The 12500-nt window shown below is 44.4% G+C and overlaps 3 protein-coding genes across 6 annotated transcripts in view; all 3 read left to right on the top strand.

Annotated features, from left to right (window-relative positions):
- Positions 1 to 5841, top strand: part of ptdss1a (phosphatidylserine synthase 1a) — a 9814-nt gene extending 3973 nt beyond the window's left edge. The window contains exons 6-13 of the mRNA XM_027133304.2: positions 1 to 65; positions 186 to 327; positions 1245 to 1357; positions 1620 to 1685; positions 2782 to 2881; positions 2974 to 3042; positions 3175 to 3235; positions 3839 to 5841. The exon at positions 1 to 65 is cut by the window's left edge and continues 87 nt beyond it. Coding sequence (XP_026989105.1) covers positions 1 to 65; positions 186 to 327; positions 1245 to 1357; positions 1620 to 1685; positions 2782 to 2881; positions 2974 to 3042; positions 3175 to 3235; positions 3839 to 3924 — 702 coding nt within the window. The 3' untranslated portion in view covers positions 3925 to 5841. The remainder of the gene's footprint in view (positions 66 to 185; positions 328 to 1244; positions 1358 to 1619; positions 1686 to 2781; positions 2882 to 2973; positions 3043 to 3174; positions 3236 to 3838) is intronic.
- A 1118-nt stretch (positions 5842 to 6959) lies between these two features.
- Positions 6960 to 8406, top strand: LOC113634372 (E3 ubiquitin-protein ligase NHLRC1). The gene has a single exon (XM_027133287.2). The coding sequence runs from the start codon at positions 7057 to 7059 to the stop codon at positions 8251 to 8253; it is 1197 nt and encodes a 398-aa protein (XP_026989088.2). The 5' UTR covers positions 6960 to 7056; the 3' UTR covers positions 8254 to 8406.
- Positions 8407 to 9081: 675 nt separating this feature from the next.
- Positions 9082 to 12500, top strand: part of kif13a (kinesin family member 13A) — a 34009-nt gene continuing 30590 nt past the window's right edge. For 3 of the 4 annotated variants that reach the window (XM_027133279.2, XM_027133278.2, XM_027133275.2), the window contains exons 1-2: positions 9082 to 9690; positions 9919 to 10012. In XM_027133279.2, the coding sequence (XP_026989080.2) occupies positions 9636 to 9690; positions 9919 to 10012 (149 nt within the window). In that variant the 5' untranslated portion in view covers positions 9082 to 9635. The remainder of the gene's footprint in view (positions 9691 to 9918; positions 10013 to 12500) is intronic. The other variant, XM_027133277.2, reaches the window with a different exon arrangement.

The raw sequence follows: 12500 nt of genomic DNA, 5'->3' as shown, positions 1-12500 counted from the left end.
ATCTGGCTCGGCATGACCGTGTGTCGCTTCCTGGAGATGCGCACGTACCACTGGGCCAGCATCAAGTACGGTCACACAGCACTTCTGTAACCTTCTGTGAAACACTGTTGAAATATAAGTTCTCAGACTTTACATTAAGGTCATGGATAAGATGTTGTGTGTGTGTGTGTGTGTGTGTTGTGTAGGCACATCCACACCACCACAGGGAAGATCAAGCGCGCTGTGCTGCAGTTCACTCCGGCCAGTTGGACCTACGTGCGCTGGTTCGACCCCAAATCCTCCTTCCAGAGAGTAGCTGGAGTTTACCTGTTTATGATCATCTGGCAGGTGAGACTCAGGAGCGTTAAACACGCTCACACACTGTAACGATTAAAGGTGTAATGTGTATTTTTGCTACAGCCATTAATCATTAATCGCTAAAGAAAGGGGTATGTTTTGGTTTGGATTGTGTTCAGTTACTCTCAGGGAGTGTAATGTCTGCTGTCTCAGTCTTACTGTCTCACTGCCCGCTCTCTCCTGGGTTCATTAGTAGTAATTATACAGCTTCTCTGGTAGAGAGCGAGCAGTGTGTGTGTGTGTGTGTGTGTGTGTGTGCGCACTGTCTGTGTGTGTGTGTGTGTGTGTGTGTGTGTGTGTGTGTGTTCTCCTGAGAGGCTGATTAGTTAATAGTGAAGCCCTGAGGCACACTTGTTAATGTAAGTGTGCTGCTGTAGAGATTCACCTCCTGATCCTCTTCTCCTCTGCAGCCCATTGACCACAAATCTGATCAGAGATAACAGAGTGTGTGTGCGTGTGTGTGTCTGTCTGTGTGTGTCTGTCTGTGTGTGTCTGTCTTTGTGTGTCTGTCTTTGTGTGTCTGTCTTTGTGTGTCTGTCTTTGTGTGTCTGTCTGTGTGTGTCTGTCTGTGTGTGTCTGTCTGTGTGTGTCTGTCTGTGTGTGTCTGTCTGTCTGTTTGAATGCGTGCACTGTGTGCGTGCACTGTGTGTGTGTGTGTGTGTGCACAGTGTGTGTGTGTGTGCACTGTTAGTGTTTGTGTTTGTCTGTATGTTTGTCTGTATGTTTCTGTCTGTGTGTGTCTGTCTGTGTGTGTGTGTGTTTGATCTGTGTGTGTGTGCGCGTGCACTGTGTGTGTGTGTGTGTGTGTGGGCACTGTGTGTGTGTGTGCACTGTGTGTGTGTGTGTGTGTGGGCACTGTGTGTGTGTGATTTCACAGTCCGTGTTTCTCTCCTCTGTCTTGTTGTTAGTTGACGGAGCTGAACACCTTCTTCCTGAAGCACATCTTTGTTTTCCCAGCATGCCACGCCCTGAGCTGGGGTCGCATCCTCTTCATCGGCATCATCACCGCGCCCACAGTGAGGTGAGCTCCAGGTTCAATACATCAAGTCATTGGTGTTTTTTTTCTCCTTCCAATTGCATTAGTACATATTTCAGTTTTCTCTTTTTCATTATCTTCTTCTTCTTATTTCTTAGTTACTCTTATTCTTGTTTTCTATTGTTCCAGTATTAGCTGTAGAATAGAATAAATTGTTGTTGTTGTTGTTGTTGTTGTTGTTTACCTGTATGTGTCTTATTCAGTAACGTTAGTGGAATGTTTCATTTCCTCTCTCTGTGTTTCCCAGGCAGTATTATGCTTATCTCACAGATACACAGTGTAAAAGAGTCGGGACGCAGTGCTGGGTGTTTGGGTGCGTCCATCTCACACACACACACACACACACACACACACACACACACACACACACACACACACACACACACACACACACACATATATATATACAGACTGTATATTTTACATCTCTTTATCAGTTACTTGTTTCTGTGTCTTTGACGTTTTCGTGTTTTCCTTTCCTTTGGCCTCCAACTGATAGCACACGGATAAGAAGAAAGGTGTGATGTGTGCGTGTGTGTGTGTGTGTGAGGTGTGAGCGTGTGTGTGTATGCGTGTGTGTTAGATTACCAGTTAACATGGTGGCTTGTGGTTGGGGTAGGTGCTGAGTGTAGCAGAGAGCTGTAGTAGATGTTAACAGATGGAGGTGGATCTCTGCTTCTGTAGCCTTAGTGGTTTAGTGCCCATGGAACAAGCAGGTGAAACACAAGCCTGAATCTTTCTAAACATTTCAGTTTCACACACGTTTGATGTTTTATGAATCGTTATTTGGCCTAATTCTGGGTTTAGTGAAATTTAGTGTTGAAGCTTTGTTTGCTGCTTGAGTTATAAAGTTAAACGTAATTCTTATGCAGGTTACATACCTGTTTCTGTGCCACCATGCTGTGTCTTTACTGACGCACAAAGTAAATCAGTCAGCTGTTTTACACACAAACTCACTGACTGAAAGAATCACTGACTGACCGACTGATTCACTGACTGACTGATTCACTGACAGACTGATTCACTGACAGACTGATTCACTGACAGACTGATTCACTGACTGACCTACATGATTCACTGACAGACTGATTCACTGACTGACCTACATGATTCACTGACAGACTGATTCCCCGACTGACTACATGATTCACTGACAGACTGATTCCCCGACTGACTACATGATTCACTGACAGACTGATTCACTGACTGACTACATGATTCACTGACAGACTGATTCACTGACTGACTATATGATTCACTGACCGACTGATTCACTGACTGACTACATGATTCACTGACAGACTGATTCACTGACCGACTCTCCGAATGAACGACTACCTGACATTTTTTCTTTTCACTGTTATTATTATTATTTTAATAATGAACTGCTTTGTTTCTCCTCCTTCCAGAGCCATCGCTTTCCTCGAGGCTTTAGCGTGTGTTAAATTTGGACAGGACTTGTTCTCCAAGACGCAGATCCTCTACGTTGTTCTGTGGCTCCTGTGTGTGGTGAGAGAACATTTTATTTTTTGTCTCTATAATAATATCTGCCTGTGATTTTCACATCTACACAACACACACAAACTGTTCCCCATGTGCAGGCCTTCATCACGTTCCTGTGCCTGTACGGGATGGTGTGGTACGCCGAGACTTACGGGCCCAGAGAGAAGGTCAGTCTGATTGCACAGCATTCCTGTGTGGTTCACTACTGTTTATATAGATGATCATATTTACGGCCTGTCGAAGGCACCGATACAAAGTGTATCTGCTGTGTGAGGTGTTTTACATGGCTTCTCTTACAGAGTTTGTCAGAGTGTGAGGACAGCATTTACTCTGAGACCGGAGACAATGTGTCTGTGAAAGGTAAGAGACAAAAGTCAAAGACTCACTCAATTACTGTCTGATTCACTCAATCAGTCACTGACTCGTTATCTGATTCACTATCTCACATTTGACTCACTGACTGATTCACTCTGACATTTGACTCACTGACTGATTCACTCACTGACATTTGACTCACTGACTGATTCACTAACTGACATTTGACTCACTGACTGATTCACACTGACATTTGACTCACTGACTGATTCACACTGACATTTGACTCACTGACATTTGACTCACTGACATTTGACTCACTGACATTTGACTCACTCACTGACATTTGACTCACTGACTGATTCACTAACTGACATTTGACTCACTGACTGATTCACACTGACATTTGACTCACTGACTGATTCACACTGACATTTGACTCACTGACATTTAACTCACTGACATTTGGCTCACTCACTGACATTTGACTCCCTGACTGATTCACTCACTGACATTTGACTCACTGACTGATTTGACTCACTGACTGATTCACTCACTGACATTTGACTCACTGACTGTTTTTTGATGCTGCAGAAATAAACACTTTTTTATGACGCGTACTGAATTTGTTCTTAATCTGATTATTAGAGTCGGACTCTGTGACACGTCCCACCACCAGGAGGAGAGGGAAAGGTTCTGGAAACAACAAACCTGTCAACGGAGTGGAGAAATAGACTCCACAAATTCAATCCTGCAGGAACCGAGGACGGAGAGAAAGTCAAAGTTTTGTACAAACAGCGCTGTAAAAACGTTGGAGGGAAAATCAGGACCAAACGGCTTTGTCTTTGCTCACGGATTTGGTCAGTGTTGAGCCACCAGGTGGCGCTACCGGTGTAACGAGGTGAAAAACAACACTGAGGTTCTTGTTGACTGAAAAACTCTTAGTTATTTTTTTTTCCCATGTCAGTATTGTGTCTGTGTATCTCGTGTCAGCGATGCCAACAGACGCGTGTGACCGAGGTGTGTGCCGATATATTCACCTTACCACACAATCACCATGAATAATCAAATGAATCACAGTCACGACATACAGGGCTGTCTCACCACAAACGTTTCCTTTCATACACATTAAAACTTAATTAACTCGAAAACTAATCTGTTTATTATAATAATCAATATTCACATCCTGCATTCCAGGAACATGGGAATATGGGAATGTCCAATCTCATAACATTCCATGTAGGTAAAGATTGGCAGGAAGTCGCAGTGTGTCCTGAATCATTTCTGTTACTGAGCTCGCAGACACTTGTGTACGTTCGCGTCGGCATGAGATCGGTTCAGTACAACAATTCCGTCCTCACACACCTGACACACACCTTGTCGGTTGTATCGTACGACCGATTATCGGCACACACCTAGAGAAGAGCACTGACCGATCAGGCCATTTCAGTCCTACTTTAATGTTTGATGAGGATGATGATGATGATGATGATGAGGATCGCTGCTAACACGTATCTGTTACCTCCTAACCATCGACGCCAGTATCCACTTTTCTGTTCATTCTTGAAACCTTTAACATGCAGATGTGCCTGTGTGTGTATTTGTGTTTGTGTGTGTGTGTGTGTGTGTGTGTGTGTGTGTGTGTGTGTGTGTGTGTGTGTGTGTGTGTGTGTGTGAGATATCTCATCTATAGCCTAATAATATCAGGTGTTAATGATGTGTTGAGTTCCAGAGTGTTTTAGATTAGGTTATTCGATGTTATTTTCCCACACGACGTCCCTGACGACAGTCCCGCTGTGGTCCATTTTATTACAAACAAAAAGTTTGTAACTTTTATTCATAATATTTCAGAATATATTTATGTGTATATATTTCACACACACACACACACACACACACACTTGTATTTTGTTCAATGTTGTTTACACAATTAGGAATGTGCTGATGTTAAAACTCCGTATCATGATAGGATTCGTTTAGACCAGTTCACGATGTTATTAGTACACACTGCCTTAGTAGAGTTTAATACACGTGATCTTGCCTTCAGATTTTTGCCAATTTAAAATAATATTACTGTATTTTTTAACTGGATTATCGGAGAACACACAAATGGATGGATCGATTTCCAGCTAGTGATTCGTATCAGATTCAGTTTGCCAGTAAGAGTCGACTCCTTCGACCGCCAAACGACTCCTTGTCCTTTTATTTCTAAGCCAGTGTAAGTTTATGATATTTACTATATTGTTGATTGTTCTTTTGTGTAACTACGGCTGAAATCATTTTGTGCAATCTTATCTGCCTTCTAATTATAACCAAATAGTGATACTCTATAAAGAGTTGATCTTTTTTCTTTTTGGTTCGTTAACCACGATTTCGGATCAAAATGCACTTTTCTACACGTTTATCCTCCACGCTTCGGCGGCGTCGCCGGGCCGCTCGGCACGATCCTACTTTGACGGAGCAGAAAAGATGAATAAAGAAAGTTCTACACGCTTTGTGCACGAGCTCCTGCACATGTCTATATTCCTAATAACTTCCTAATAACTTTTCAGTGTTTCTACCGGATTTCCACGGCTGTGTGTGACGATGTAGATCTGTATGTGATTATTTATAGAGTCACTGCGTTTCTCATTAAAACAACTTCAACCTGTGGTGAGTGTCGTGTGTCTGTACGTTCACAGCTGGATGGGAAAAATTAATTACACCTGAAAATAAACTGAATCGGGGACACGGTGGGTTAGTGGTTAGCACGTTCGCCTCACACCTCCAGGGTCGGGGGTTCGATTCTCACCTCCGCCTCGTGTGTGTGGAGTTTGCATGTTCTCCCCATGCCTCGGGGGTTTCCTCCGGGTACTCCGGTTTCCTCCCCCGGTCCAAAGACATGCATGGTAGGTCGATTGGCATCTCTGGAAAATTGTCCGTAGTGTGTGTGTGTGTGTGTGTGTGTGTGTGAGTGAATGAGAGTGTGTGTGTGGGTTGGCACTCCGTCCAGGGTGTATCCTGCCTCGATGCCCGATGACGCCTGAGATAGACACAGGCTCCCCGTGACCCGAGATGTTCGGATAAGCGGTAGAAGATGAATGAATGAATCTGAATCATTTGGGGAAACAATACAAACACATGAACCATGGTAGAAAATATCAATGACAGGTTACTGATCAGAAGGTCGGGGGTTCAAGCCCACAAGCTGCTGAGACATCACTGTTAGGTCCTTGAGCAAAGACCTTAACCTCATGGCTGCGCTCTGACCCCAGGGCTCATAATAACCTGAGATATGTGAAAGCCTAAAGCATTCACTGCATGTCTGTACTCTGTGTGTGTAAGTGACAAATACAATTAGAATATAAATTTGATTGAAACCTCTGAATCGTTGGCAGCGGTGACAGCGGATCACGTGGCCAGGGCAGGTGTCACGTGACGCAGGTTTGCACGTGGCTCCAACAGAGCTGAAAATAAACGTGTTCATGAAGGAGTCGGGTGTCGAGCTAAATTTATAATCGCTCAGAAAATACAGCGTTAACTCCCATCTGATTCATGATGCATATCATCACAATTCTAACCAAAAGCTTATTACATTCACACTGGACTGTGGATCGGACAGAAGCTCTGACAGCAGTGCAGCTACACCATTAAACTAAATAAAAACAGCTGAGCTTAAACATTTATATCATAAAATAAAGGTTAATTAACCATCATTTATTTTAATGATGAATATTAATATGTAGCTCCTTGTTGTTACCCCACACTTCACCAGGGGGCAACAAAACACACATTGTGCTGCCTGAGTCACATGACCCAGAGGCCTGCTGGGAAACATGAAGCCTCTGTAAATCTCTCCTTGTTCTCTCGCTCTCTCTGAGGCCATCATGAATCCCACCAGAAGAGCTGAGGAGATCCTGGGTGAGATCCACTCTGATCTGCTCGAGTGTAAAGTGTGTTTCGAAACATTTTCATCCGAACCCAGAGCTCGAAGACCACGCAACCTCCCCTGCGGTCATGTGATCTGTCTGGGGTGCGTCTGTAGCCTGTCTCATGCCGTGTCTCGCCATCTCGAGTGCCCTTTCTGCAGGAAACAATGCGATCAAGGCGACACCTATGAATGCCAGGTTCTGGTCGACCTTCAGGAAATGATCGGTTTGTATTTTCCTCAAAAAAAAAACAAAGAATGTCAGAAAGATCTGGAGTCAGGAGTCATGCGTCTAGACTGTGCCTTTGGAGGATGGGGTCCGCTCATCAACCCGACCGGTGTAGTCGTGTTTGGAGCATCACGGGATGTTCTGGTGGCGCATGGAGGACACCAGAGAGTGACCGCGTTCGGGAGTCGTGGTCAGTTCTTGTGCAGTTTTGGGCGCTACGGTCACAACAGCTTTGACATCTGCCATCCTTTAGATCTTGCTGTTACACCAGACGGCCATGTTGTTGTCACAGATGCAGGAGATCGCTCAGTCAAGGTGTTTTCATCGACAGGAAATCCAGTGATCACCATCCCAGAGTTTCAGCTTCCTTGGGGTGTTGACGTGGACATCTCAGGTACCATCTTAGTGACGGACGCTGAAACCGGAACACTTTGGCAGATCATCATGGACTTCAGACATGGTGTGGTTTTGGTAAAGAAGGTGATGGTGAAAGATCTGAAGACTCCACGAGCCGTCGCTTGCTGTAGAGCGTCCGGACGCATCGCGGTGGTGGAACATCTCCAGATTCGAGAAAGTTCAGGGGGCGATGCTACTCTGACACGGTTGAAGGTCTTCAGCAGTGATTTCATCCTCCTCAAGCAGATGGACGCTCTCAGTTTTCACCCTCTGAAGCCGAGCATCTCGGCCATAACCTTCAACAGACATGGAGGTTTAATCGTAGCTGATGTGAACCAGGGACTGGTGTGGAGTTTGGGAGACGTCCAGAAAGCACCAGAGTTAATTCCACTGGTGAGAGAGGGACTGGTGCGTCCAGTGGGATTAGTGGCGACCGACGAGGACACGCTGATCGTCCTGGATGCCGGAGATCACACAGTGAAGACGTACACGAGTAACTTTGAGGACCTGTACAGCGATAACAAATTATGATGTCAAAATGTGTATACACAGAAAAGTTGGTCATCTCACATAAAATCGCTTAAAAAGAAAACAATTTACTTAAAATATGTCAAAAATATGTAAAAACTTTAACTTAAGTAATGTTGCAAATGATTAAAAAGATTTGTTGTTTGTGTTGCTTTATTTTTATTGATTTATTTTCACACACACACACACACACACACACACACACACACACACACACACACACACACACACACACACACTTCACTGCCTATCTAATAGACTCACACTCCCAGGATATTCTTCATGTTTCCACAAACTAACCAGAAAAATGCAAATAATCTACAGTTCAGTGCAAAAGTTTACACACCCTCAGCAGGATTAAATCTTCATTCTAAGGTGATGTTCAGTTGATTTTTAACACAGATACTCTGTCATTATCACAAGAAACTAAAAGTTTAGTAGAGAGTGTTAGTGTAGAGTTTTGTATATAAATATTACTTATACATATTACTTATTACTTACAAAATACATATTACTGCTACTTTTACATCTGCTAAATATTATTATTATTATTATTATCATTATTATTATTATTATTATTATTATTTTGTGTTTGTACTTAATTTGTTTTCATTCTTTTATATCTGCTTAAGAGTTAAAAATTCCCGCTGAATCTCTGTAAATCCGGGCCGTATCCCAAATCCTTTCCTCCTCCCTGTCTTACTGCCCTATAATAAGGTGTAAAATCCTTCGTAAACGCCCTACGCAGTGCCCTAGGTGTCCAGTGCGCCGCCGTTTGGGACGAGTCCCTAGTTTTCACCCAGTCTGATTTTTTTTTTCCTGCTCTAACCAGGACGTCCCGTGTGTCTGTGTGTCCTGTATGAAGGCTTTATAACGTTTTAAACATTCCTGTTGTTTGTGTAGAACTTAATAAAGCAGTCAGGAGTCACTGCAGAGATTTCTGTCCCACTCCCGAGCCGCTTCAGAGCGGAAGATGGCGGTCGGGATGCTGCTGACCGAGGCTGGATTGTGAGGCCGTATCCCAAACGGCTCTGTATCGGACGCTTAAGTGTACTACGTTTAGCGCGATTGTGATTGTATCACTCCCTACTTAGGGGAACTCCAGAGGGCGTCAGGGAGGCGTTTGGGATGCAGCCCATCAGCGGGTCTTCCTAGCCAGATAGCTAGGCTGAAGAAAACGGAGCAATTATGTTGGAGTTTTGATGAGTTGTTCCTCGGGAATGTTGGGGATGGTTTTAAAAGGGTTTTTAACAGTTTTTTTTGTCTTCCGACGTTGTTTTTGTGCTCCCGGAGACTCCGTGGAGACTTTTCTTTGCGTTATTCTTCATCTTCACTTTAGGGCTAGTTGTGTACAGGGTCACTGAGGCACACAAAAGTGCAATAAAATGTCGGATACGAAGGTAAAAGTCGCTGTCAGAGTCCGGCCCATGAACCGCAGGGGTGAGTCCAGGAACACAGACACATTTTATACCCTGTTTCTGCCTCAGAGAGGAAAATAAAACCCTTTAAATGTGCTCCTAAACGGAGTTAATGCTGCATCATATGGAGTCATGGCGCAGGGACGATTTCACTGCTGTGACTTTTTATCATCTCTAACATTCTGTAGTCGGATATAAAGTGGTGTGTGATCCTGAGACACTGTGTTTAAAGTGTGTCGTGTGTTTGCAGAGATCGAGCTGAGCACCAAGTGTGTGTTGGACATGGAGGAGAATCAGACCATCCTTCACCCTCCACCTTCCAACACCAAGGGAGAGAACAGCAGGTAGAAATCAGACTGTAAATCAGAGTCTAATCTAAAACACATCACACTTATGGACACGAACTGCTGGGAAACTGCAGCTAGATTTATATCAGAACTCTTTAGTTGTGGGGAAAAAAGAAGAAGAAGAAATCAGCAGAAGAGTGAAGAGATTATTAACAGTAATAAACTGCACGATTGTCATGTGTTAAATCTTTAAATTGTGTAGAAAATCTGTCCTGATGTGAAATACTGACCCTAAAAAACCCTTTAAAGACGTGGAATTTTACATAAGTGTATAAATAAATTGATTAATTGAATTAAATAATTAAATGATTTACACAAGAAGTAAAGTTACAAATAAATTTCTAGAAATTATGTTTGCAAAAAAAAACAAAAAAAAAAACCCAAGCTTTATTCACACAGGATTAGTTTCACGTCATGTCAGAATATTTTTTTTTCTTTCTAAAAATCTATAAACATCAGTATTTAGATGTCGGTGTAAATTGATAAGAACTGAAAATTCATTAGAACTGAGTGTTAGTACTTTACAGTCCTGTATTAAGTTACTGTGATGTTCGATCCTACTGCAGCTCGGGGTGTTTGTCCTGTAGCTAAACTGTATGAACAGTAAAAACAAGAATTTGTTTTCCGTCAGAAACTAAAGGAATTGCTGAGTAATGTTTAGACGTAAACAGTGCAGTAATTATTTACAGTGAGAGTGAAGTTGTACTGAGCTGATGTGCATCACGCCGCATCTCTGTGTTTGCCTCGAGCTGACTTATTAGCAGTGTGTTAAATTCGAGCCAGGCTGTGTGCCTGGTATCACCTCTGTGTGTGAGGGTGTGTGTGAGGGCCTGTGTGAGGGCGTGTGTGTGTGAGGGCGTGTGTATGAGGGTGTCTGTGTGTGTGTGTGTGTCTGTGTGTGTGCAAAGGAGTGTGAGTGTGTGTGTGTGTGTGTGTGTGTGTGTGTGTGTGTGTGCAAAGGAGTGTGAGTGTGTGAGGGCGTCTCTGTGTGTGTGCGAGGGCGTGTGTGTGAGGGGGTGTGTGTGTGAGGGCGTGTGTGCGTGCATGTGAGGGCGTCTGTGTGTGTTAGGGTGTCTGTGTGTGTAAGGGCGTGCGTGTGAGGGTGTCTGTGTGTGTGAGGGCGTGTGGGAGGGCATGTGTGTGTGTGAGGTTGTATGTGTGTGTGTGCAAGGGCGTGCGTGTGAGGGTGTCTGTGTGTGTGAGGGCGTGTGGGAGGGCATGTGTGTGTGTGAGGTTGTATGTGTGTGTGTGTGCAAGGGCGTGTGAGTGTGGGAGGGCGTGTGTGTTTGTGTGTGAGGGTGTGTGTACTGGCGTGTGTGTGTGTGCGTGTGAGGGCGCCTGTGTGTGTGTGAGGGTGTGTGTGTGTCAGGGCATGTGTGTGTGCGTGTGAGGGCGTCTGTGTGTGTGTGTGTGCGTGTGTGTGTGGGTGAGGGCGTCTGTGTGTGTGAGGGTGTGTGTGAGGGCGTATGTGTGTGTGTGGGTGGGTGAGGGCGTGTGTGTGTGTGAGGGTGTGTGTGAGGGCGTATGTGTGTGTGTGAGGGTATGTGTGAGGGCGTATGTGTGTGAGGGTGTGTGTATGTGAGAGGGCGTATGTGTGTGAGGGTGTGTGTATGTGAGAGGGTGTGTGTGTGTGAAACTCGTCCCACTGTAGGAGTGATCTGGACTCTGTACTTACTGTGTTATTAACTCTAACTAATGTAGGTGGAGCAGGTCAGGGTGTAGCTGAGGGAATAAAGTCGTGTTGTGTTCGTGTGTAAACTCTGCTCATCATCCTCACTGTCACCGAAGGGCACAAAGTATATTAGGGGAAAATCCTAATGGTCAGGTACACGTGTAGGCAGGTGTAGCAGCCTACAGTGAAACATGGTGGTGTAGCAGCCTACAGTGAAACATGGTGGTGTAGCAGCCTACAGTGAAACATGGTGGTGTAGCTTACAGTGAAACATGGTGGTGTAGCAGAATACAGTGAAACATGGTGGTGTAGCAGCCTACAGTGAAACATGGTGGTGTAGCAGCCTACAGTGAAACATGGTGGTGTAGCAGAATACAGTGAAACGTGGTGTAGCTTACAGTGAAACATGGTGGTGTAGCAGCCTACAGTGAAACATGGTGGTGTAGCTTACAGTGAAACATGGTGGTGTAGCAGCTTACAGTGAAACATGGTGGTGTAGCAGCTTACAGTGAAACATGGTGGTGTAGCAGCTTACAGTGAAACATGGTGGTGTAGCAGAATACAGTGAAACATGGTGGTGTAGCTTACAGTGAAACATGGTGGTGTAGCAGAATACAGTGAAACATGGTGGTGTAGCAGAATACAGTGAAACATGGTGGTGTAGCAGTTTACAGTGTAACATGGTGGAGGTAGCAGCCTACAGTGAAACATGGTGGAGGTAGCAGCCTACAGTGAAACATGGTGGTGTAGCAGTTTACAGTGAAACATGGTGGTGTAGCAGAATACAGTGAAACATGGTGGTGTAGCAGAATA

The sequence above is a fragment of the Tachysurus fulvidraco genome, chromosome 25, assembly GCF_022655615.1.
Source record: "Tachysurus fulvidraco isolate hzauxx_2018 chromosome 25, HZAU_PFXX_2.0, whole genome shotgun sequence".
In the NCBI taxonomy this organism is placed as follows: domain Eukaryota; kingdom Metazoa; phylum Chordata; class Actinopteri; order Siluriformes; family Bagridae; genus Tachysurus; species Tachysurus fulvidraco.
The sequence above is the reverse complement of the archived record's forward strand: the minus strand, read 5'-3'. Positions and strand labels throughout refer to the sequence as shown.

What these genes read in the sequence shown, in the direction of transcription:
- LOC113634372 (XM_027133287.2), top strand. Translation starts at nt 7,057, where the DNA reads ATGAATCCCACCAGAAGAGCTGAGGAGATCCTGGGTGAGATCCACTCT.